We start from the raw sequence: 23,352 nt of genomic DNA on the forward strand, positions 1-23,352 counted from the left end.
GGAGGTTGGGTCCATGGAGTGCTATTAGCCAGGGGGTAGAAATTGTGTCCCTGGCCTCTGTTTGTCAGAGGCTGGAGAGGGATGGCAGGAGACAAATCGCTTGGTCATTGTCTTCGGTCAACCCTCTCTGGGGTACCTGGTGCTGGCCACTGTCGGTAGACAGGATACTGGGCTAGATGGACCTTTGGTCTGACCCAGTACGGCCGTTCTTATGTTCTTATATTCTTATGTTCTAAATTAAAAATGAGCAAGGACACCAGCTTTCTTGGGGTAAGGAAAGAGGAAATCAACAGTTTTCTAAAGATTATAAATCCCTCTTTCTGGACATTCTTTTCTCTCCCCATCATGTTCAGGATGGATATTGGGCAGCCAATGTTTGTGAAAAGAAACTTGGTTATATCTGCAAAAGGACACCCTTAGCCCAAGCTCCCAGAGAAGAGGAGGTAATCCATCCAGGCTGCCAGAGAGTAAGTATGAATTTGATTATATGGGACTCTGTAAAGATCATTTAGCTTATTGAGTTTCATGCTCTTTGAAATACTTTGTCTTTTATGGTGACCTCTTCCTTCTATTTAGTAATTACTTTTGAAGGAGCTTGGTGGTTTTTCCCTGAGTGAGCTGTTGATACACTTATAGTTTTTATTCAGATGCAAATATAGTCTGAATTAATTTTCTATTTATATGAACACTTTCAATTCCTCCATGCCCTCTCCTTTGTAATGGAGTCCAGTTTCCCTTTCAGTATATGGATATACACAGACCCTTTTGCTTAACAAAAGTCATCAGAACATCCTATGTTTATTTTAGGCTCTTAGACCAATTGAAAACCCATAATGCTTAGCAAGTCTCAACTGTCCCAAAATCCGCTTGTTTAATCTATGCCATTTTTGGGTAAACCTCAGTAGTAGACTTAGGAGGAACAAACCTCAGATGGATCACAAGGATCCTTCTCTGCAGTCAGATAGCTTTGGTTATAGGTAAGTAATTTAAATCATTTTTGTAATTCAAGGTTGTGGAGCCTACAGTTCTTGAGCTACATATACCATAAATTACCTCTAAGCAGCACAAAGTCAGCACATTTGTTCCTCTAGGGCTTGTAACCAAGCCTGCAAATCTGTGTAAGGCCACCCTGATCAGGAAAGACAAGATACTCTAGGAGTATCATATTAACGTAAAAGGGCAGAAGGAAAAGTTGGGGCAGGTGACAGCAGCCCCTTGTAGACCTCTCTGCATCATCACCTGAATAATAACAATACTGATCTCCGTAACAAGTTAATAACAGCCCTGCCTATGTGTGGTTAGCACAGTCTCTTTTCTCTATTTTCTCTATGAAATTTTCTCTCTCAATCAATTTCACATCAATATTTAGTTATATGTAAAGGGCAGAACGCAATCAATATGTTAGACTGTCAAGAACTCATGTGATTGCCTGATGTTTGTCACAGGGCTGGACAAGACATGGTTTTCATTGTTATTTGGTTGGACATACATTTGTAACATTCTCAGAAGCAAATAAGACATGTGAAGGAAGCAACGGTTACCTGGCTACTGTTGAAGACAGGTATGAACAATCTTTTTGTTCTTTTAAAGTTGTACTAATGATAGAAAAAGCACTGAGGGTTCTACATTTTAAAATACACCAGAGCTTTCCTAGTGCTGAGCCAAATACAAAGGATCTACATGGGAAAAATGAATGCCTATGTATTTTGGGGTTTTCTACAGGTTTGGTAATGGTATCCGGGTACTTCCCAGGTAAAATTAGATTTGCAGAGATGGTCCCTCATGAGCTAAATGTAGTCTTCAGTTCTTTTCCATTTACTGCTCGTAGGCAGACTTGCCTCCTTCTTTTCTTGCTTCCTTCCATCATCTTCTGAGATTTCATTCTGACTCTTGATGTGCTGTTTCTAATATTAACCACATCCTACAGGTCCATTATCATCTCACTTTCAAAGGAGTCACACTTCTTGGATTTTAACTTTCAAGTGCAAATTTTGATTTGGTTTACTGGTTTTACCATTTTACCTGATCATTCTTTCACGTTGCTTTCATGCCTGCTTCTGCTTCTATGCAACTCCCTACTTTTTTGGATGCTCTATCTGTCATTTCAGAAATCCTCCCTATACTCTTACCAAGGACTTTCAAATACTGTTTTTCTCCTTGTTTTGAGCTTCTCTTCCTTTATCTCTTCTCATTTTTTAATCCAATCATACATAAGCTATGCTTCCTGGTACAGATTTGGCTTATGAGAAAATGGTAGTGCTCATATCTTTCAGTCTTCAACAATGCCAGTCAGAATGTGTGACAAGTGACCAAAATGTAGAACACATTGTGTGTTGTACATTGCGTCAAAATTGACAATTTTAATGTTTTAATTCATAATAGATGGATTCAAATACTTGTAATGGTTTATCATTTTATTTTAATTTTAATTCATAATTGATAGGCTATAATATAAACTGCTTTTTGCCAACAAAGTGCTGAGTCTGCAAAAACGGTGGCCATTTTATGCAAATTAAGCACAGGATATTGAAATCCCCGCTTCATTTCCAATGTCGACCTGCCTAATCTGTATCCCTCTGCTGACAGAGGGATGCAGTCTAGACATACTCAGAATGTCTTATTGTACAAGAGGAGAAGGAATGGTTCCAGATATGCCATAATTATCATGCTTCCTTACTAATATCAGCAGCTGAATTTGTTCAAAGTATAAATTAATAGACTTAAACCAACCATTGTATCAACTTTTAATCACATTTTCCATTCTGAATGATTTCATTACAAAGAAAAACCATGATTAAATCATGGTAGAACATTGTCTTTAAACTTTATTTTCTTTCACAGAAATGAACAAGTCTATCTGATTAGTCTGATTGGGCTGAGGCCTGAAAAATATTTCTGGATCGGTCTTTCAGATGCAGAGGAACAAGGGACTTTCAAGTGGGCCAATGGTGAAGCAGTTCTGTTCACTCACTGGAACTCAGCAATGCCTGGTATGCATTGCAATGCTGCGCAATATGTGCTGTCTGTAGTGATGACTGAATATTCTCCATTGCCTGGTAGGTTAGACAGGATTCAATCAAGGGCTCTCTTTTGTATTCCTTCAGGGGAGTAAAGGGAGTAGTAAGGAGCAGGCTAGCCACAAGAATATCAGTGGGCTGCTACTCCCTGTCCTATGCTGTTGTGTGAGCAGGGACTTTGAAGGTCTGCTACAGGGGTTGACAGGGCCTCAATGTTTTCAAAATTGTATTACAGCATTAATGGCTGACATAGTTCATCACACGGAAGAAATTAGTGCTTGAAATCAGTGGCCAGACAATTAGACTGGTAGAGTGCTTAAGGGAAAAATGAACGAACAGCAAATATGGCGATTAATAGACTAAAAATAGTCTCACGATGGTGGGAAAAATGACTATTAATGTTCACCTTTTGTAAGGTTTCTCACCATTTGGTAGAGATGGGCTCATGGATTAGTTAATGTACCTCTGCTAGTGTTCTTTGTATTAATGAGACGTATGGCATTGAGACCCAGATTTTTAAAAGCACGTAAGCGTTGTTGCACTGTGTCAAAACACCTAACCATTTAGAAGCATAAGACTTGCTTTCAAAAGGGATTGAGGCACTTTGGGCTCTAAATACTATGTGCAGTTAATGGAATTTATTCTTTTAGATGCCTCCTAAGTGCCTTCTCAGTTTTGCGTTGCAATGCTGAGCACAGCAATTCCTATACACCATTAAATACCTGGACCCAAGTGTCTATGCATCTATATTAGAACTTCCATCCTTTGGCTTATTAAAAAAACAACAGATTGGAATGGAAATAGAAGTTTAATTTCTTTAAGAGCAGAGCAGAGTCCCAAGTTCAGAGAAATACATAATTTTCTATTAACCTTTTAAAATGTATTTTATGTATCGTGAAGGAGGAAAGTCAGGCTGTGTTGCCATGGAAACTGGGATTGCAGCTGGATTATGGGATGTTCTTAGTTGTGAGAAAACAGCAACATTTCTCTGCAAGCAGTGGGCTGAGGGTGTGACACATCCTCTGATTCCTTTAACATCTCTTACCCCTACGTGTCCTGAAGGCTGGGATTCAAACAATTATATTAGCTCATGCTTCAAAGTAAGTATTAAACTTTGCCACCTCATTGACTACACACTGTGCGTCCCCTGCATTGGGAGTTGAAACTGGCTCTCAGTCATTCCCTAATCTGCATTGTGTGGCAGAACGTTCACTTTTTGGAGACCCCATTTCACAACACTACTCTCAACCCCAAGGCTACGTCTAGACTGCAGGCTTCTTTCAGAAGAAGCTTTTCCAGAAGAGATCTTCTGAAAAAACTTCTTCCGAAAGAGAGCGTCCACACTGCAAAAGTGCATCAAAAATCGATCTGCTTTTTCGAAATATAGTGTCCATTAAGTGGGATGCTATCTCACATGTAATCTGTGATTACTCTGGATGGAGTGGCTACCAGGGCACCTGTGCTTTTTTCCTCTTTCCTCTTCTTTAGAAAGAATTCCTTCTTCACAGTCCAAACATGCCTTTTTCCGAAAGAGCTCTTTTACAAAAAGGCTTCTTCCTCATAGAAAGAGGTTTACCAATGTCGGGAAAACCCCTCTGTTTTTTTGATTTTTTCGAAAGAACGTGATTGCAGTATGGACATAAGTGAAGTTTTTTTGGAAAAAAGTCTTTTTCTGAAAAAAAAACTCTCTAGTGTAGATATAACCTAAGTGTTTCAAAATTGAATCAGGATACCAGGAAATCATGATGTTGGCTTAAAATCAGGAGGTTTTTTTTTTTTAAATATTGGGTTCTTTTTTATATTGTTTTCAAGCTTTTTCTCTCTACCACCAGGGCTTGAAACATACTTATTGCTTTTTAAATGAGAGCACTGATTCTCAACCAGGGGCCTGACAGAATTGCTTCTGGAAGGAGTAGGGCCTTGAGCATGAGGGAGAGGGCTTGAGAAGCCAGCCTCAGAGCCAACTGGAGCTTACCTCCTAGGACTCTGGAGCATGCCATGTGGGGCTATGGCAGTGATTTAAAGGACCCAAAGTTCTGGCAGCTGGGAATCCGAGCTCTTTTGAATTGTTTGGCAACAGTGTCTCTGTACGATAACGTTATTCATAAGTAGACATAGCAACCTGGCATCATTCTAAACTTTTTTGCACAAAGCAACATGTAGTAAACAAACCCAGTGTTACATTTGGTATCTGGTGGCACCCAGGTAAATTTGAAAGTGAAAGTATAAACTAGAAAATTTCCCATGAATGAAGAGAATATACACATGAAAGAAAAATAATTTACAGAAGCAAAAGTGAATCAGTGACTTCATAGCCCGAGTTTCCAAGTCTTGAGTAACCATAAAAAGGAAATAAATACAAGGTTAATCTCTTAGGGCTCGTCTACATTGGCCCCTTTTCCGGAAGGGGCATGCTAATTTTTCAGATCGTAATAGGGAAATCCGCGGGGAATTTAAATATCCCCCGCGGCATTTAAATAAAAATGTCCGCCGCTTTTTTACGGCTTTTAGAAAAGCCGGAAAAGAGCGTCTACACTGGCCCCGATCCGGCCTGATCCTCCGGAAAAAAGCCCTTTTCCGGAGGATCTCTTATTCCTACTTCAAAGTAGGAATAAAAAAAGCCCTTTTCCGAAGGATCTCTTATTCCTACTTCAAAGTAGGAATAAGAGATCCTCCGGAAAAGGGCTTTTTTCCGGCGGATTGGGCCGGATCGGGGCCAGTGTAGATGCTCTTTTCCGGCTTTTCTAAAAGCCGTAAAAAAGCGGCGGACATTTTTATTTAAATGCCGCGGGGGATATTTAAATCCCCCGCGGATTTCCCTATTACGATCTGAAAAATTAGCATGCCCCTTCCGGAAAAGGGGCCAATGTAGACGTAGCCTTAGGGTATGTCTACACTACCACCCTAGTTCGAATTAGGGTGGTTAATGTAGGTTAGTGTAGCCGCGGGCATGGAGTCCGAACTAGCGGTCATTTAAAAATGGCGGCGCCCGGCAACATGCAAATGAAGCCCGGGAAATTCAAATCCCGGGCTTCATTTGCAACTCCGGTTGCCTACATTAACCACCCTAGTTCGAACTAGGGTGGTAGTGTAGACATACCCTTACACTTCAGTGACTGTATAATTCTCCTATATCACACCACACTTAAACTATTATTACTGATTTATTTGTATTACCATTTATCAGATCAAATACTTTCCTGCTCCTCAGACATCTTCCTCTAGACTTGAACAACCGTGAGTATGGGCTCAGTCCTGTAGAGCATTTTGGGCCCGCAATCCAGCAAGGCACATAAATATGTGCTTAAAGTTAACCACATGCCTAATTTCTTTGCTAAGTCAGGCCCAGAGCACTCAGAATCTTTCAGGACTGAGCTCTACACCCATATCTCCCTCTCTCTCCCATTACTTTGTGTTTGGATCCATTCATTTCTCAGTAATCTCCTGATTTTTCACACCCTTCCTGCTTACCCCTTTCTGTTTAGATATAACCACTCTATTTTTCTTCACTTCATTCAGTGGCCTATGAAATTATACAGACTAGCTTTTTCACTCTGAATTATGGCAATTATGAGACTTCCCAGTCCTCTACATGTTTTTAGTCAAACAAAGTGAAACTATGGACTCGAAGAATTATGCATTCTGTAATCCATATTTCAGGTGTTATTTTCCTTCTGGGTACCCTTTGGGTTGGTTAGCTGAAATATATGAAATCCCATGACTGAGAAAGTAACTGCCCAGGGCTTGTTTGCTTTTATTACATAGGAAGGATATAATAAAATAACAGATTATTGTGAAATATATCCTCATTAGATTTTTGTGAGAGAAGGAAACCAAAAGAAATCATGGTTTGAAGCTGAAGAATTTTGTAGAGAAATAGGAGGACACTTGATCACTATCAGCAGAAAAGAAGTAAAGCATACAATATGGCAGGTGCTTCTGTGAGTATTTACAAAATATTTATTAATTCACTTTAATGATAGGTATGTATTAGAAGAATAACAATACTCTTGTATTCTTTCTGAAAGTGTTAATTTCAAGTAAGAAATCTGTTCATTTTATCTTTCACCTAATGTATTTTTCAATCACCATATTTAAATTAAATTTTAAATTTGGGCAAAATATGAGACTCGAAAGTCAGGAACTCGATGTCTAAGTGCATGATCTAGGTGCAGGAGATTGGAGTAGATCAGCCCTCAAGGTCTTTCCAGTCCTATGATTCTATGATTGCTCCAGCAAATCAGGTAGTCAGACCTCTAACCACTAGCATGTACAGGTGTGAAATTGTGTGCACAAAAATTGAGGTTGTGATGAAACTTCTTTCAAAATCAGGCCACTGAAGTGTGGCTTTATTCTGAAAAGTAGCTATACGAACTACACAAAGTCTCAATATCTGGTTTTCAACTGATTTAATAATGATTTACAAGTCAAAGGGAAACTTTCTGCCACTTTGTCCATATTAGTTTTATATATACTATATATGTAGGATATATCTGTTTTCAAATTTGCTTTTTATTTTGCTTGGTTAGCTATCTACCAAAAGATAGACTAGGGATTCAGATGTTGTCTACCCTTTTTTCCTAGAAGAATCTATCGCTTAGTGTGGCTATTAGGTTTTTGGGCCAGGAACTGTTCCCTGTGATGGGTTTATGCAATATCGGGTACAAAGAGGTCTTGTTCTCAGTCTGGGACTGAATGTGGTACTGCACCAGAAATAATAATGAGTATCATGAAAGTGAAACCTAAGCACCAAAAAAGAGAATTTTAGTTACTATTTAGCTACTAAATTGATTTGCAGTTCTTTGTTTCATTTTACCTCCCTGCCACTTCTCTGGTCTTGGAAGTTGTTCTCCATCAAACACTAGGATGGCAAATATTTATATTCCTAGTAGGCCTTATGATCTTCTGCAGTTAAGATCTAGTTGGTGTGGTACACAGGAAGCATCACAAGTGCTAATTGTGGCACGCTGATCCCTGGGTCATTTCTGTGGTGGCTACTCATGGCTCTTCTAAACTCTACCAGCTGGCAACCGTTCACAAGGAGCTGTCTTATCAGCTCAGAATTGTGAGAGACCAGCATGCCTTGACCAAACCCCTCATCTGGGAACTGGGACAGGTTTAAAATAGGAGCTGGTTTTATGTCCCCCAGAGAGATGGGGCTGTTTTTCTCCTATTGGAGTAGCATAAACAGAGTAGAATACAGGCCAATATATCTATGTAGGGGAAAAAAGGAGAAAACACTTTTCTGAGAGAAATACATCCTAGTACATCATGAAGAAGTACAACTAAAACAAGGGATTTTTTCTTTGAGAGTTCCTTTTATGAGTTAATTTTATAGAAATTTCAATTTTTTTTGAACTATTATAAGTTTTAAAACACCTTTTGTATAAACAGTTTATATCATTGTCCTATTGTATACCATCACAGATGTATATCATATCATATATTTTAGGGAAAAGGGATTTCTCTTTCAGCGTTTCTGGATTGGTTTGATTTACTTGAATCCTGATGAAGGATACACCTGGACTGATGGCTCTTCAGTGAGTATGATTAGTAGTTGGGCTGACTTTTATAATTTTATTGTAATCTTTTCTGAGCCTTTTCTTATACCCTTTCCATTCCCTCCTAAGTGTTCATATGCAGTTCACCAGAAGCACTTCCTCTATTACACTAAACATGTCCAATCGTTTAGGCTATGCCTAAATTGCAAAGCTTTTCTGGGAAATCCCAGAAAAGTTCTGCTGTGTCCAAGGAATGTGTCCGCTTTTTCAGAAGAGTTTCCGAAAAAGTGGACATGTTTTTTCGGAAACCCTGTATTCCTCTCAGGGTACATCTAGACTACAGGCATTTGTTGACAGAGGCTTTGTCGACAAAGAGCATCTAGACTACATGGGAGTGTAGACACAAAGGACAGTGTAGATGCAATAATGCCTTCTGTCAACATAGCTCTGTCGACAAAAGGCACTATTCCTCATAGAATTATGTCAACAGGAAGTCAGCAGTAATGTAGCTGCAGGTGTAGTTTTGTCGACAAAAGTCCACTTTTGTTGATAAAACCCTGTAGTCTAGACACATCCTCAGTGAGAGGAATAAGGAATGTTCCGAAAGAAGAGTTTTTTCCAAAATTTTGCCCTGTGTAGATGGGCCACATTTCGGAAAAGCCTCTTTCAGAAAAAAAAAAAGGAAAAAGGTACACAAATTGTGGTTTGCAATTTATGTATCTTTTCCCAACTTTTCTCAGCAGTGTAGACATAATGTTAGTCTTCACCGAGGCTATGATGGCAGAAAAGACTCATTTCATGCCTCCCACCACAGCCACATAACCATAAAACAGGGAGCATGTGCAACGCAGTATGAATCCCACAATATATTCAAACTGGAAAATATCCTCCTTCAGTGATGCTCTAGCGGCTTTTCTCATTACTTAGTATTATGTGACCACAGATATCAACCTGGATGGAATATGTGGGGAAGGCAATCTGGATGGTTAATAGGTTGATACAATGTCCCATTAAATCAGCATCACCATTCAGAACAATAGGGACTATTCATGACTGAGGCTGGACTATCAAAACTAGTCTGCCACCTCATGGCAATGAGAACAGGCCCTGACATCAGCCTGGAGATGATAAAACTGACTTTGGCATAAGAGAAATAAAGTACTTATAGAGGGATGTACTATACTTCCTCCAATTTTACACCATTTACAGCAGTGGTCCCCAACCTTTAGAGGCTCCCGGGCGTCCGGGGGCAGGGCCACTCACACGCCAGGCACCCGGGGACGGGGCCACGCATCCTGGGGCACGCCACGGGTGGGGATGCCCTTGCACCCGGCACCGGCATGTGCCCCGGGGCTGGGGCCGCTCGAGCGCCTTGTGCCGTGGACCCAGGGCCAGCGCCGCCTCTCGAGCCGCGCGCCCGCATGTGCCCCGGGGCTGGGGCCGCCCGAGCGCCGTGCACCAGGTGCCGGTGCGTGTCGTGCACCTGGGGCCGGCACCTCCAGTGCGCCATGTGCCGGGGGTGGGGCTGGCCCAGGTTGTCGGCGGGCGCACACAAATGCCCCAGCGGGCACCATGGCGCCCGCGGGCACCGCGTTGGGGACCACTGATTTACAGCCACATCTCTACATCCCTGAGTCGTACCTACCAGCTAGTTGAGGAGGAGGAGGAGGAAGCGAAGATACAATTTCTTCAGCTCCTCAAGGTTACCCCTTTCATATAATACAAGGTGCTTATCTCCCTCTGTACAAAAGGGGAGCTTATTGGTTCCACACCACCTCTTACTCTGATTGGTCTCAGAAATGAAACACTTGAAAGGACCAACTCCAGAGGCTGTTTGACAGTGCAGATCACAACTGTTTCCCTCATATAGAAGAAACTGGTAATAGAGCTGTGTTTCCACCATAGGTGATTTATGAAAACTGGGGTGAAGGAGAACCCAACAATGACAAAGGAATTGAACATTGTGGGATGTTTGAGGGAAATTCAAAAATGCAGTGGAATGACTTGTATTGTGAACATTTACTTAATTGGATTTGTGAAATAAAAAAAGGTAAGACTCCTATTCTATTTAATCAGAGCTATGTAAGCAGTACAATCAGTTTGCTAGACTAACTAAAATTAAAAATAGGTATGACACTGAGAATCACTTTTTGTTTGAAAGCATAGGAAGGGTCATGAATTCTGATCTCTTAACTAAATGCAGGGACACAGGTCAAAAAGCTCTCTGGTATTTTATCTGCGGCCTTACTTCATTGTCTCATACAATTAACAGATAACTTCTTTTGCTGTTATATATACCCTGGATTTTGTAATTTCCACTCCAACTCACCTGATGAACTGGGATTTTACTTATGAAAGCTCATGACCTAGTAGATCTAAGGCTATGTCTACACTGCCAAGCTATTTCAAAATAATAATTCCCAAAATAACTATTTCAAAATAAGCCTATTCTTCTTCACAAGCAGGAATTATTAGTTCAAAATAACAAGCCCATTATTCTGAAATAACTGGCTTGATAGTGTAGATGCTCACTTTGTTATTTTGAAATAAGTGGAGTTATTTTGAAATAACTACCCAGTGTAGACTTGCCCTTAAGTGCCACAGGACCCCTCATTGTTATCCCATATATTGAAAAGATTTGCAGTGCAAGGATGCTTATCTCTTTAGGAGGAGTTTCTCTCTTTCTTATCTCCTCCCTTTATCTGGATCTGTTTTGTCCAAAAGAGAGCTGGAAGGCAGGAATTTCAAGTTCTTTGACCAAAAGTAGCTCTGTTTTAAGTTGTCTGAAAATATAATACAAGTGAATTGACTCAGTGTCAGGGATGTTTCCTACTCTGGCACTTGGAGTGCAGAAGATGGAGGCCCTGAAGAGACCTTAAATACTTTGCCTCTGTAGGCTTTGCTTACAGAAACTCCCCAGAGTCACAGCTGCACTGGCTCTGAGGGGGAAAAAAAGCTGCCACCATCAAGTGATTTAACCCTGGAAAAAAAAACTCCAGGAGGGAACACTTGAATTCCTTCCCCAGGCATACCCCCAAGCTCTTTTGCCCCAAAAAAGCTTGAAAAAAAAAAAGAGAAAAACAAGCTGCAGTCTCCTTCAAAGAAAGCAGGTAAGATATCTACATACAATTCAAATTTCAGCACTATATCCTCAATGGGTCTTCTGGCCAGCCTTGCTAGCCACCTGAGTTTAACCCCTTAGTCACCAGGTGCTAGCCAGCACTCCTCGTATCCAAAACACGCAATGGAATGTAAAAAAATAACCTGCTCAGGCAAGGAGTAAAAAATAGAAGTTGATTTAGCTTTACACCAATGTTGTCCAAAGGGCAGGGCTCTCAGCAGTAGAAAATATGCAAAAGGTCATTGTGGAACACAATACACCCCAATACCACTTCCTCGCAGTGCTCACAGGATGCTCCACTATCACCACACTCTCTTACAACTCAGAAATGAGAGGCACCAGGAGGTGCTAGGTCCCTGGGAATGCAGTGATTCAGAGAAATAAGGGCTGTAGGAATAATTGACCAACATTGAAATACTGAATAAAATAAATATTTAGCTCATTTATGGTATGTCTACACTACAGCACTAATTCGAACTAACTTAATTTGAATTAGTTAATTTGAACTAAGCTAATTCGAACTAGTGCATCTAGACCTAAAAACTAATTTGAATTAGCGTTTTTCTAATTCTAACTAGCATGTCCACATTGAGTGGACCCTGAACCAAAGTTAAGGTTGGCCGGAACAGGTGCCGGCAGGGCATCAGGTTACAATTTAGAGCGTGGTGCTGCTGCCTCAGGCTAGCCGAGGGCTGTGCTTAAAAGGATCCAACCCCCACCCCAGACAGACAGTTCTCGTGGTTCCCCGCTTGCTTATCTACCTCGATGAGGGACAGCAAAGCAGTCCTGTCTTGAAGTACCCTGAGTGCTCGCACTCGGCACATCACAGCACTCGGCCATCAGCCCGGCTGTACTTGCCGCAGGCTGCCATCTGGGGGGGGGACAATCGGGGGACAGTCAGGATCCAGGAGACCCTGCAGGAGACCTTCCACCCCGAGGATTCCGCAGAGCCACCCCAGTCCTCCCCATCGGGGGCTCGTACCCCATTCCTCACTCACCTCCTTCCACTTACCCTTCCCTAGACTCCCTTCCTGATGTAAAAAATAAAGGACACGTGTTCAAAAATAGAAACTCTCTTTATTTAACAAAACTGGGGAGTGGGGAGGATTAACCTCTGGGAAGACTGGAAAAAGGAGGTGGGAGAGGGGAAGAGAGAGGGTGGAAGAGGGGAAGGGGGAAACCTGGGAGGAAGGAGTTGGAAGGGGGAAGCCAGGGGAAGAAGGAGGAGGGGAAGTATCAAACTATGGTACGCCATATCTTCAGTACTGTGTACAGATGTGGTCTCCTCACCTCAAAAGAGATGTTATGGCCTTGGAAAGGGTTCAGAAAAGGGCAACTAAAATGATTAGGGGTTGGGAACAGGTCCCATATGAAGAGAGGCTAAAGAGACTGGGACTTTTCAGCTTAGAAAAGAGGAGACTGAGGGGGGATATGATAGAGGTCTATAAAATCATGAGTGGTGTGGAGAGGGTGCATAAAGAAAAGTTCTTCATTAGTTCCCATAACAGAAGGACTAGAGGACATCAAATGAAATGAATGGGTAGCAGGCTTCAAACTAATAAAAGAAAGTTCTTCTTTAGAAAGCAAATAGTCAACCTGTGGAACTCCTTGCCATAGGAGGCTGTGAAGGCTAGAACTATAACAGAGTTTAAAGAGAAGTTAGATAAATACATGGAGGTTGGGTCCATTGAGTGCTATTAGCCAGGGGGTAGGAACGGTGTCTATGGCCTCTGTTCGTGGAAGGCTGGAGATGGATGGCACGAGACAAATGGCTTGGTCATTGTCTTCGGTCCATCCCCTCCGGGGTAGCTGGCGTTGGCCGCTGTTGGCAGACAGGCTACTGGGCTAGATGGACCTTTGGTCTGACCCAGTACGGCCATTCTTATGTTCTTATGTTCTAAGCTCAGGGCTCAGGGTCGGGGGTCTCACTGGACTACCTTGATTTTCATGCAAACCTGCTCCTGGGTTCGCATGTGGCCTTTGGTGGCCATGCTGGCAGCTATCCTGGCCTAGACGGCCACTTTCCTGTGCCTAGTGCGGAGGTCGTGGACGTTGGAGGCCTCCCCCCAAACCTTGATGAGGTCCACGATCTCCGCACTAGAGCAGGCAGGCGCCTGCCTCTTGCGGCCCCGGGCAGGCTCCTGGGAGCCGCCAGCCTGGTCCCAGGAAGAGGTGGAGGGCTGGGTGGCAGCGGGTGGCTGGCTCATTCCGTGCCAGGTGCAGGGTCTGCTGGCTAGGTGCTGACAGGCTTGCACCTGGCACAAGCACCATAGCCAGACCGTGCCCCTTTAAGGGGTCCGGGGCCGGGAGGAGGGCAGAAGAGTTTCCCTGGTTTGGCGCAGAGTGGCCACCAGGGCAAGCTGGGAAGGGCTAGCCTCCCACTAGTTCTAATTAAGTGGCTATATAGCCCTTAATTCGACTACTTAATTCGAACTAGGTGTTAGTCCTCGTAGTATGAGGTTTACCTTGTTCGAATTAAGTGCTCCGCTAGTTCAATTTAAGTTCGAACTAGCGGTTTGTATGTGTAGTGCCTATGAACGTTAATTCGAACTAACAGCTATTAGTTTGAATTAACTTTGTAATGTAGACATACCCTTAGAGTCTCTGTCTAATTTTCCTTTTTTTTCTTTCCTGGTTGTGGGTAGAATTTCTGCCCCTTCTCCCAGTTGAGTATTTGAATCTATAACCAGAGGGCACAGGCACCAGAACCTGTCTAAAAGAAGAGAGGGGACAATGTCATCTGTGGTACAGAGATATCTCTGAGGCAAGTTTGATAGCAGCTACTATCCACATCCCTAAAATGAAAGGAAAGCCCAGAGCACACAAGAAACAGAGGTTGAGGTAAAGAAGGCAACAGCAACTGCCAAATAGGCAATGAAACTGCTGAACCCTTGAGGTTCATCCTGACACAAGCAATTCTGGAATATCAAGAGGTGTTTTGTACTTGCATTTTAAAAACCATTTGGTGAATGACAAGGATAGCATCAGAATATTGGCTTCGGTGCACTGAGCAAGCACATCCTGTGCAGTTCCTTTTTAGCATTCTGAACACTATGTTTTGGGTGGCATATGTGTGTCACTTCTCAAGAAGAATAGTCAGAAGGATTTGTGAAACAGTTTGCGGAAGCTCTAATCAGTTCATCTTCATCTTGGACAAACTTTTAGAAATAGAATGAAAGGAAGTAAACATTATGAGAGAGTATTTTTATTCTATCCTGCTCAGATCGCTGCAGAGAGAAGATTGCAGTTCTTTTATTGTTTCCTAGATTTTTGTTTTTGCTTTTATTTCACCTTGATGTGACCAAGGGACTGACTTTTGTAAGATGCAATATTGCTTATGCAATGTCTTATCATACAGTTCCTTAAGGAAGGGATTGTAAAAGTTTGTAGACTAGTGTATTGATATTATATTTTATAAAATCACCATTATTATTGTATTGCATCACAGCCAGGGGAACTGAAATATAAATGTAGGAGGAGCCCACAAACATCAGAAAAGCTGGGACCCTGGGTCTCAGCAAAGTGCTTTTCTCCGTAACACAGCACGCTAAGCCAATGTCACTTGTGTATTGAGAGCCAGATCCACTAGTATGCTTTAGTGGTTTTGCTATGTGAAGCACATAGAAATGCACCTATATTCATCAGTGACTCTGGTTGCTTTGCCCTAGCCTAGCAAATCACCTTTAAAAGTGAAAAAAACAAAGGAAAAATATTTCAGATTGTTATTACATGTCTTCAACCCAATAGAAATATCACATGCAAATATCTTCTCCAGGTTCCTCGGTTTCTGTTCATATATGAGATTCTGAGTAATTTTTAAAACTAAGAGCAAAACAAAAAACAAAACAAAAACCTGTAGGCAAAGATGGAGCTAAAGATGAGAGAGCTTCAGAGTAATCTAGAAACTAGATTTCAGGGGTATTGCCATTGTCTTCAAACCATTCACTACAAATCTAGGAAATTCAGAATTCTGGTTACACTATAAAGAAATCTGAATATGATCAGGTTGGAAAATGCAGTTAAGACACCTACACAACCTTAACTCTGCCCTGAAATGTCACAATGTGGGGGGGAATTTGAAAAAAACCTAAAATCTTTATAAATCACTTTTATCTTTATCAGGGACCATATACGCTAAATAATCCAGTTTTTATTATATGCCATCACTACAGAGCAAACAAGGTTATTTGACTGTTAAAACCTAAACTGAAGCAATAACCTAAAGACTTTCTGTTCCTCATTCATACTCTTTCATAAAATCTGTGTCTCAATCAAAATCAGAGAAACAATGGCCTTTGCACAACCACAACCATAACCACCCCCACCCCTCACACACACACACAGGAAGAAGTTTTCTAGAATGCCAGACTTGAGGCAAACGGCAGGCTGGTGCCAGACTTGAGGCAAGGGGCAGGCTGGTTTCCTCCTCATTCCCTATTTAGAAAGTAGGTAGTTAGAATTGATCAAAGTGTGAGAATTTATGCTAGGACAAGGCTTTGGGGCTCTATGTAAATCTAGCCCTTGTGTCCCTTGTGGCCAGTGCTTAATTTTTTCCAGGGACTTGCCTGGACTGAGCCCTGGCACCTTTAGACTTGGCAGCTCATTGCCCTAGCACCGCTAGCTTGCTGCATCAATTATGAACATAAAAAATTTGCTTAAGCCCTGGCAATTCTTTCATTACAAATTAAGCACTGCTTACAATCTATCCTCCTGTGTCAGGCCTTGCATCAACTCCACCAGTGTTCCCACCTTGTCTGACTCTTTTGCTTTCTCAGTCACTCACCTTCATAGTTTCTTACACTTTGTCCTTTCTGCTTGGTTTGACTTCTGTGTACACATCTGCAAAGCTTCTCTCAAAAACCCACTTTTCAAACACAAACAGAACCATCAAGAAAGCACGAGTCAGTGAGGACACAGAAAATTACTTGTAATATTTGTGAAACAAATATTTGTGAAAAATCACTGTCAAGCTTTGAATCCTTTAAGATCTTTAGGCTATTGCTGTTGCACTGATGTACTTGGTGGCATTACTAGTGACCAAGGCCTGCAATGGCCTGCTCTGACCCCTATTATATCAAAGAATATTAATGAAAAAATTTAATTCTGTCTACATAGTATATTTTTGGATTTCAAAATATATTTGAAGCATATTTAAAAGTTGTGTACACAGTGTGTAATTATTGCAACCTAGTGCTTTCTAAGGACATGTGTGTTTTATTCAAATTTAAGTATTCTGTGATATTCTAAATGTTAAATATATTTTAAATTCATTTTGTGAAATTCATGTGAAAAACCTGTACAGTGCATAAGTCATTGTCATTAGCTACTGCACAAAATAAATGTATTTGTGTGAACATTCATGAGACATAGTTCATGCTGATATTTTCTTTTACAGGTACACCATCAAAACCTGAACCAAGTACCACATTTGGTAGGTTTTTTTTCCCCCTCAAGCCACAAAAATAATATAACTTAATGATAAGAACTTGTGCAGTACAGATACAAATACGGCATATATAACTACTTTATCTTCAGATTATAAGGTCACTGATGATGGATGGGTTATCTATGAAGACCAGCAGTACTACTTCAGCACGGAAAATGTCCATATGGAGAAAGCTTGGGATATTTGCAAGAAGAAGTCTGCAAATCTTGTTGTCATTGACAGTGAAAGTGAACGCAAATTTCTTTGGAGATATGTAAGAACCAGACATATTGATTAAAAAATGCATTCAACATAGCCATGATAGATGCCTCATGCTCAGCTTCTGAAACTTTGGGGAGAATAGAATGGATCCCTTCAGACCTGCACCACATCTCATCAGGAGTTAATTGTACAATTGACCAGCCTGGTTAATGCATTACATTTAAATATATAACTGGGACATAAAATTAGCTTCTTAACTAACGAATTACAGTGCAAAATAATAACTTCCAAAGTCTGTTGCTGTTTTGCTGGTTAGGTTCAAAAGTCCCAAGTATAATGGGCTTTGGACTGAATCGGGAATGTATGGTTGGGCCCTAACAACATAATGCAACCCCATTTGATGTTGATGTGAGTGCTTCAGGCATGAGATGCAGCAAAGCCGTTGACAAAATAAAGGCAGTGATGCAGAGAAAAAAACACAGGCCCACAATCTTATTATAGGATTTTATTTACTTTTGGTGGGTAGAGAGAAAGTATGTGAAGGCTGAGGAGGTAGAGATGGGAGAAACTGCCCCAGGCTGTATTATCCTTTCTGTCTGAGCTTTGCAGGGCCGGGGAGCAAGGAGATAATGTTTACTCTTGTCCTGCCCTACACATTCCTCCTACCTTCACTCTCCCTGGCTTTACTTCCTATCCACAGCATGGAAGGTGGAGCCATGCTCTATGTCCTCTGGGATCCAAAGAAAGGGAAAACAGCACCACAAAGGTGGATGGGCCTTTCTAGTTTTCTACTCAGAATAAAAGATACATTGTTTTATCTCTTCATGTTTTAGATTTACACTAAAAACAGAATGAATTCATATTTCATTGGTCTAATGGTCAGCTTTGATCAAAAATTTAGGTAAGTAAAGAAGCAACTTTTTAAACTTGTTTTGAACAATGAATGGCTGCTTTATTTGAGACTATTAAGTATTCCATGTCCAAGTTTGTTAACACTCTTGCAAAAAAATTATTCTAGACCTAGTCTGCATGAAAATGTAGTTTTCCAGTGTTATACAAACAACATTTTTTCTTTTTCAATTCCTGAATTCTGGGAGAAATGTGAGCAAGCCATATGCATGTGAAAAAGGTCATGAGTTTCTTTGTATTTTGTAAAGTTGTTCCTTCAAAAATTGTCCAGCTCTGCACATTCTCATTCTTGGGGATTGTGCCCCTGCTGTGGACACACTTATTGCGGTAAGTGTGGTTTCCTTTTTTCCAAAAAGCTCAAATGTGCTGTCTACATGTGCTCTTCATTTCATCACCCTCTCCCATCCAGTCAGCAGGAAACAAGGGCAGCTTGCAACATGGGACCAGATAGTTCTCTGAGGATCATCAGTGGGCCACAGTTTGAGAATTACTGTTTTAGAAGCATGCTTGCAGGGGTGACTGATGTCTTCGGGGGGGGGGGGGGGAGATGCAGGGAGGTGGCACATGGAGTCACCCTATTTAGTAATTAAAATGTTGGTACTGTCATGGGGGTTAGTGCACCTCCTGAGTGCTAGCACAAATCACCTGTCCATGGTTTGAAAGGGCTTTTGGTGGAGAAGGGGCAGGCACTGCCAATGCTAGTTTCCCTAGGGAGCATTAAGAGAAAGAGAAGTCAAATGAGGTGTTAGAAACAAGTTAATTTTTCCACACCAGCATGTCACGTAAAAAGAAAGCAAATGCAGACCATGCGTGCAGTGACACCCAGCATGAAAAAATATTGAGGTAACAAAGGGGTGACTAGGACACTGCTGGGAGCTTGAGGTTTCAAGGTTTCTCAGCTTTTGGGGAAGGACCTGACTTTTCTATGTGTCTGTACTAGTAACAATAAAACTGTGGTCTGAAGATGCTAGGATTATACAAACAATAAATGATAGCAATAGTAATGAATAAAGACTATATCAGCTATGTGATGTGCAGGGCTTTTACTGTGTAACTGCCACTATTACGAATGGTATTTCTCTTCAATGTTTTGCCAAACAATTCCTGTAATGCTAAAGCAATTATGAGGCTAGATGTCCAGTAGCTGCTGTCATATTGTTTCTTTTAGCTGGCTGGATGGAACCCCAGTAAACTATGTAGCCTGGGCCCCAAATGAACCCAACTTTGCAAATAATGATGAAAACTGTGTGGTCATGAACAAAGATTTTGGTAAGTAATGGGACAATAGTTATGGAATAGATATTTATGTTAATAAGGTGCCAAATTTGTGTAAAAATCCCTCCTCTTCTAATATTAAGAAATAAACAGATATATAGCATACAGTGATAGATTTTAATTACAAATGTGTAGGAAGTAAGACAATCGTAAGCCTCAATCCTTTGGGAAGGACAAATGTGAAGGAATGAGTTCTGATGGGCGTGGGGTAAAGTTGTTGCTCTCTATGGGTGTGTCTAGACTACAGAGTTCTGTCGACAGAAGGTGTTATTGCATCTAGGGTTGTGTCTAGACTACAGGGTTTTGTCGACAAAGCAGCTCGCTTTGTCGACAGAACTGAATGTAGTCTAGACGCTCTTTGTTGACAGAAGCTTTGTTGACATTATCTGTCGACAAAACTTCCGTCGACAAAAGCCTGTAGTCTAGACGTACCCTATGTCTCCAATGAAATCTCAATTCTGTTTAAGTGACAAGGTCAGAGGCTCACCGTTCTGAGGGTGATACTAAAAATGTCAGTCTGAGAAACTGATTTTCTCTGTTTAACTTAATTTCAGGCTATTGGAATGACATAAGCTGTGGTATTCGAAATGCCTTTATCTGTGAAAGGCACAACCATTCTACTCATTCAGATTTTGCTCCAACAGCACGTTCTCCTCTGGGAGGATGCCCTGAAAACTGGCTTTTGTTTAATAATAAGGTACAGAGACAAACATCTACAGTATTTTGGGGGGATATTAAATATGGAACAAAGTAATTATTATTTTCTTATACATCTTTCTATGCAGCTTTAGACATGTTTCATTTTAAGTTGCATTTTTATAAGCTGGTTGGGGCCATTTTGGTGATGTCATACACATATTTAAACCTTTAATGAATTAATTTGGGCATTTTAAGTACCTTTAATAGTGGAGTTTTTTGTTTTTGTTTTTGCTTTTGTTGTTTTTTGGTTGTTGTTGTTTTGTTAGGCCTAAACCAGTTACCCTTCCTTTTTCTGCAATTTGTGTTTGTTTTATACAAGTTTAATGAATGAAAATACCAACTGTTCTTTTGCACAGAAAGCATAAACAATTTTCTGAATGAGGTTTAACTGGAAAAATACATTAGATCCACATTAAGTAAATAGCAGGACATCTAAAGTTGTCATCTTAAATATAATCAAACTGACTTGCTCAAGAGGTAAACAAATATTAAACCTTTTGGGGAAATAACTACATTGTTTCTTTGCTATGGTAAATTGAAATACACATGACCACAAGAACATGAAAAAAGGAACTACTCCTCCTATACAAAGGCAGAAAAAGAGGGAAGTGGCTAGTTTCATTAATAAAAATATACCTCTCTAGTCAATCAGCTCTCAGATAAATCAGGATAATTTTTTGTACCAACATTATGAAAAGAGAATCATATCTTCTTGGTTCTATATATATAATCGCTGATTGAAAAACCTTCTCAATTTCTGTCCACCTAGGTCACTGCTCAAACTATGCCTGGTTAGGGAGTTTAGTTATTCATTAAACTTTATAAAAGATTGATTACCCAGTGGGTCAGAGCCTCAGCAAATGTAAATTGATACCACACCTTTCACTTCAAAGCAGGTATCTATTTGACACTAGCAGAAATTTTCACGAGAATCAGAGATCTGGAAAAGCAGAAATGGCAACAATGAATACAACTGAGTAGTCCTGTGGCGCCTTAAAGACTAGAGTCTAGGAACTAGGATTTTTTTTCTGAAATAGACTTATACAGCTACCCCTCTGAAACACACTGTAGATGAAGTTTGCTCCAGAGCAGACCACTTTCTCATCCCTAAAACAAACCTGCTAGAAATACTCAAAGGTAAAATTCTCTGCTTATTCTTTTGCTACTCCAAACAGTACTTAGGTAATAATATTTTCAGGAAATCACTAGCATTTATAAATGTACCGTGTAAGTAACTTCAGTTTGGCTAACATTCAGAAAAAGAATGAACAGGAAAATGTCTTCAATAAGGAAGCAAACTATATGTTTCCTTTATTACAAGCTCCATTTGAACTGACCACAAAGCCTTTGTCTACACTTGCGACAGTGGTGTGCAGGGTACATGTGGCTATTTACCACAGTGGAAAGCAGGCTACAGCCACACTGCAGCATGTAGCTCACTGTGGCAATGAAAGGCTCTGGCAGAGGGGATTCTGGCAAGGGGAAGATGGGGGGAAATGCTGTGTCAGAAAGGAGGTGCTGCTGTTGGAGACACTCCCTGTGGCAGGGAACAGCTTCGTTGTCAGGAAAGCAGAGGGACAAAGGATACTACACTGGTATTTTTTTAAAGGCAGGTATTGATATGGGAGGCAGTGCTCAGGCAACCGGCTAGAGAGATGTGTGTTGTATATGCCATAAGGTTCTGGTGCATCCGTACTTACATAAGCAGCGCCTGACCCGCTGCACTGCTGTTTGATACCCGTGAGATGCCAAGAGTCTGCTTTCTACACACCACTTGTCAGGGCAGACATAGCCAAAATGACTCCAGCAGACAACACATTCTTAGACCTTAAAGTACATATTAAAAACTCCAGCATTTTACATCATCAACAATATCGATAAATATCTAACTCTTAGGCTATGTCTAGACTATGTAGAATTTTAGAAAGAGAATATGCAAATTCCCCAGGAATTTGCATATCTTCTTCTGATTGAGGATCTTTCAAAAGTGAAAGTAGTCTGGATGCAGGTTTTTTCGGAAAAAAAAACCCTTTTTCGAAAAAAACGCGTAAACCTCCTTTTTTAAAGAATGGGTTTTTTTCTGAAAAAATGCATCCAGACTACTTTCACTAAAGATCCTCTTTTGAAAATTCTATGTAGTCTAGACATAGCCTAGGAGTTAGATATTTATCGATGATGATGTAGAAAGCAAATTCTTGGCATCGCTTGGGTATCAATTGCAGTGCAGCGGGTGAGACGCTGCTTAAGTAAGTATGGATGAACCAGAACCTTATGGCATATACCACACACAGCTCTCTAGCCAGTTGCCTGAGCACTGCCTCCCATATCAAAACCTGCCTTTAAAAAAATACCAGTGTAGTGTCCCTTGTCCCTCTGCTTTCGTGACAACGAAGCCTCTCTCGAAAGTGAGATTGGAAGAAATCCTCTTTCAAAAAGAAATGTAGTTTAGACATGCCCCTATATAGCTGTTTTCTTCAGTAGATCTCAAAACACATTAAAAAGGAAGTTAGTATCATCATCCCCATTATTACAGGTCAGAAAACTAAGGCCCAGAGAGATGAAATGATTTGCCCAAGGTCAACTAGCAAGCTAGGGGCAGAGCCAGGAATAGGACGTAGGGTTTTTAAATCCCTGTTCAATATTCTGTCCATTAGATCACAACTCCTTCTCAACTGACAAAAGAAAACCAGTAGGGTGCTGCCAAAACAAGTGGATTTAACTCAGTCTGCATCATGTTGTTTAGCTCCTTCTTTTCCTTTGGACACCGATTATTAAATTTCATCTTATTCTAAAATTATTGCCTAAACTCACTAATGAAGCTGGACCAGATATCATTAATCCAGGACAGTTCAGGCTTGGACATTCTGAGCCTGAGTCTACACTAGGGAGTTATTTTGAAATAACAAGCAGAGCGTCCACATTACCAAGCCCATTATTTTGAAATAAGGGGCTGGTTATTTGAAATAATAACTCCTGCTTTCCTTGGGGAATAAGCTTATTTTCAAATAGTTATTTCTGGAATTATAAATTATTTCAAATAAACTTATTTAATAAGTTATTTCAAAATAATTGCCTAGTATAGACATGCCAATTAGGAATTCATCCCTTCTAGCTCACCACTGAAATCAACATCCTTTATCAATAGACCTTCTATCATACATTCTTCTCCAAAACCCATCCTGG

The 23,352-nt window shown here is 40.8% G+C and overlaps 1 protein-coding gene across 1 annotated transcript in view; it reads left to right on the forward strand.

Moving 5' to 3' along the window:
• The window catches only part of LOC102445414 (macrophage mannose receptor 1-like), a 69,360-nt gene that overhangs the window by 24,004 nt on the left and 22,004 nt on the right, over positions 1 to 23,352 (forward strand). The window contains exons 7-18 of the mRNA XM_006119500.4: positions 354 to 467; positions 1,446 to 1,561; positions 2,842 to 2,990; positions 3,918 to 4,117; positions 6,831 to 6,958; positions 8,470 to 8,557; positions 10,424 to 10,568; positions 17,035 to 17,070; positions 17,175 to 17,338; positions 18,120 to 18,187; positions 19,364 to 19,464; positions 20,025 to 20,167. Coding sequence (XP_006119562.2) covers positions 354 to 467; positions 1,446 to 1,561; positions 2,842 to 2,990; positions 3,918 to 4,117; positions 6,831 to 6,958; positions 8,470 to 8,557; positions 10,424 to 10,568; positions 17,035 to 17,070; positions 17,175 to 17,338; positions 18,120 to 18,187; positions 19,364 to 19,464; positions 20,025 to 20,167 — 1,452 coding nt within the window. The remainder of the gene's footprint in view (positions 1 to 353; positions 468 to 1,445; positions 1,562 to 2,841; positions 2,991 to 3,917; positions 4,118 to 6,830; positions 6,959 to 8,469; positions 8,558 to 10,423; positions 10,569 to 17,034; positions 17,071 to 17,174; positions 17,339 to 18,119; positions 18,188 to 19,363; positions 19,465 to 20,024; positions 20,168 to 23,352) is intronic.

Source organism: Pelodiscus sinensis, chromosome 2, assembly GCF_049634645.1.
Source record: "Pelodiscus sinensis isolate JC-2024 chromosome 2, ASM4963464v1, whole genome shotgun sequence".
NCBI lineage: Eukaryota > Metazoa > Chordata > Testudines > Trionychidae > Pelodiscus > Pelodiscus sinensis.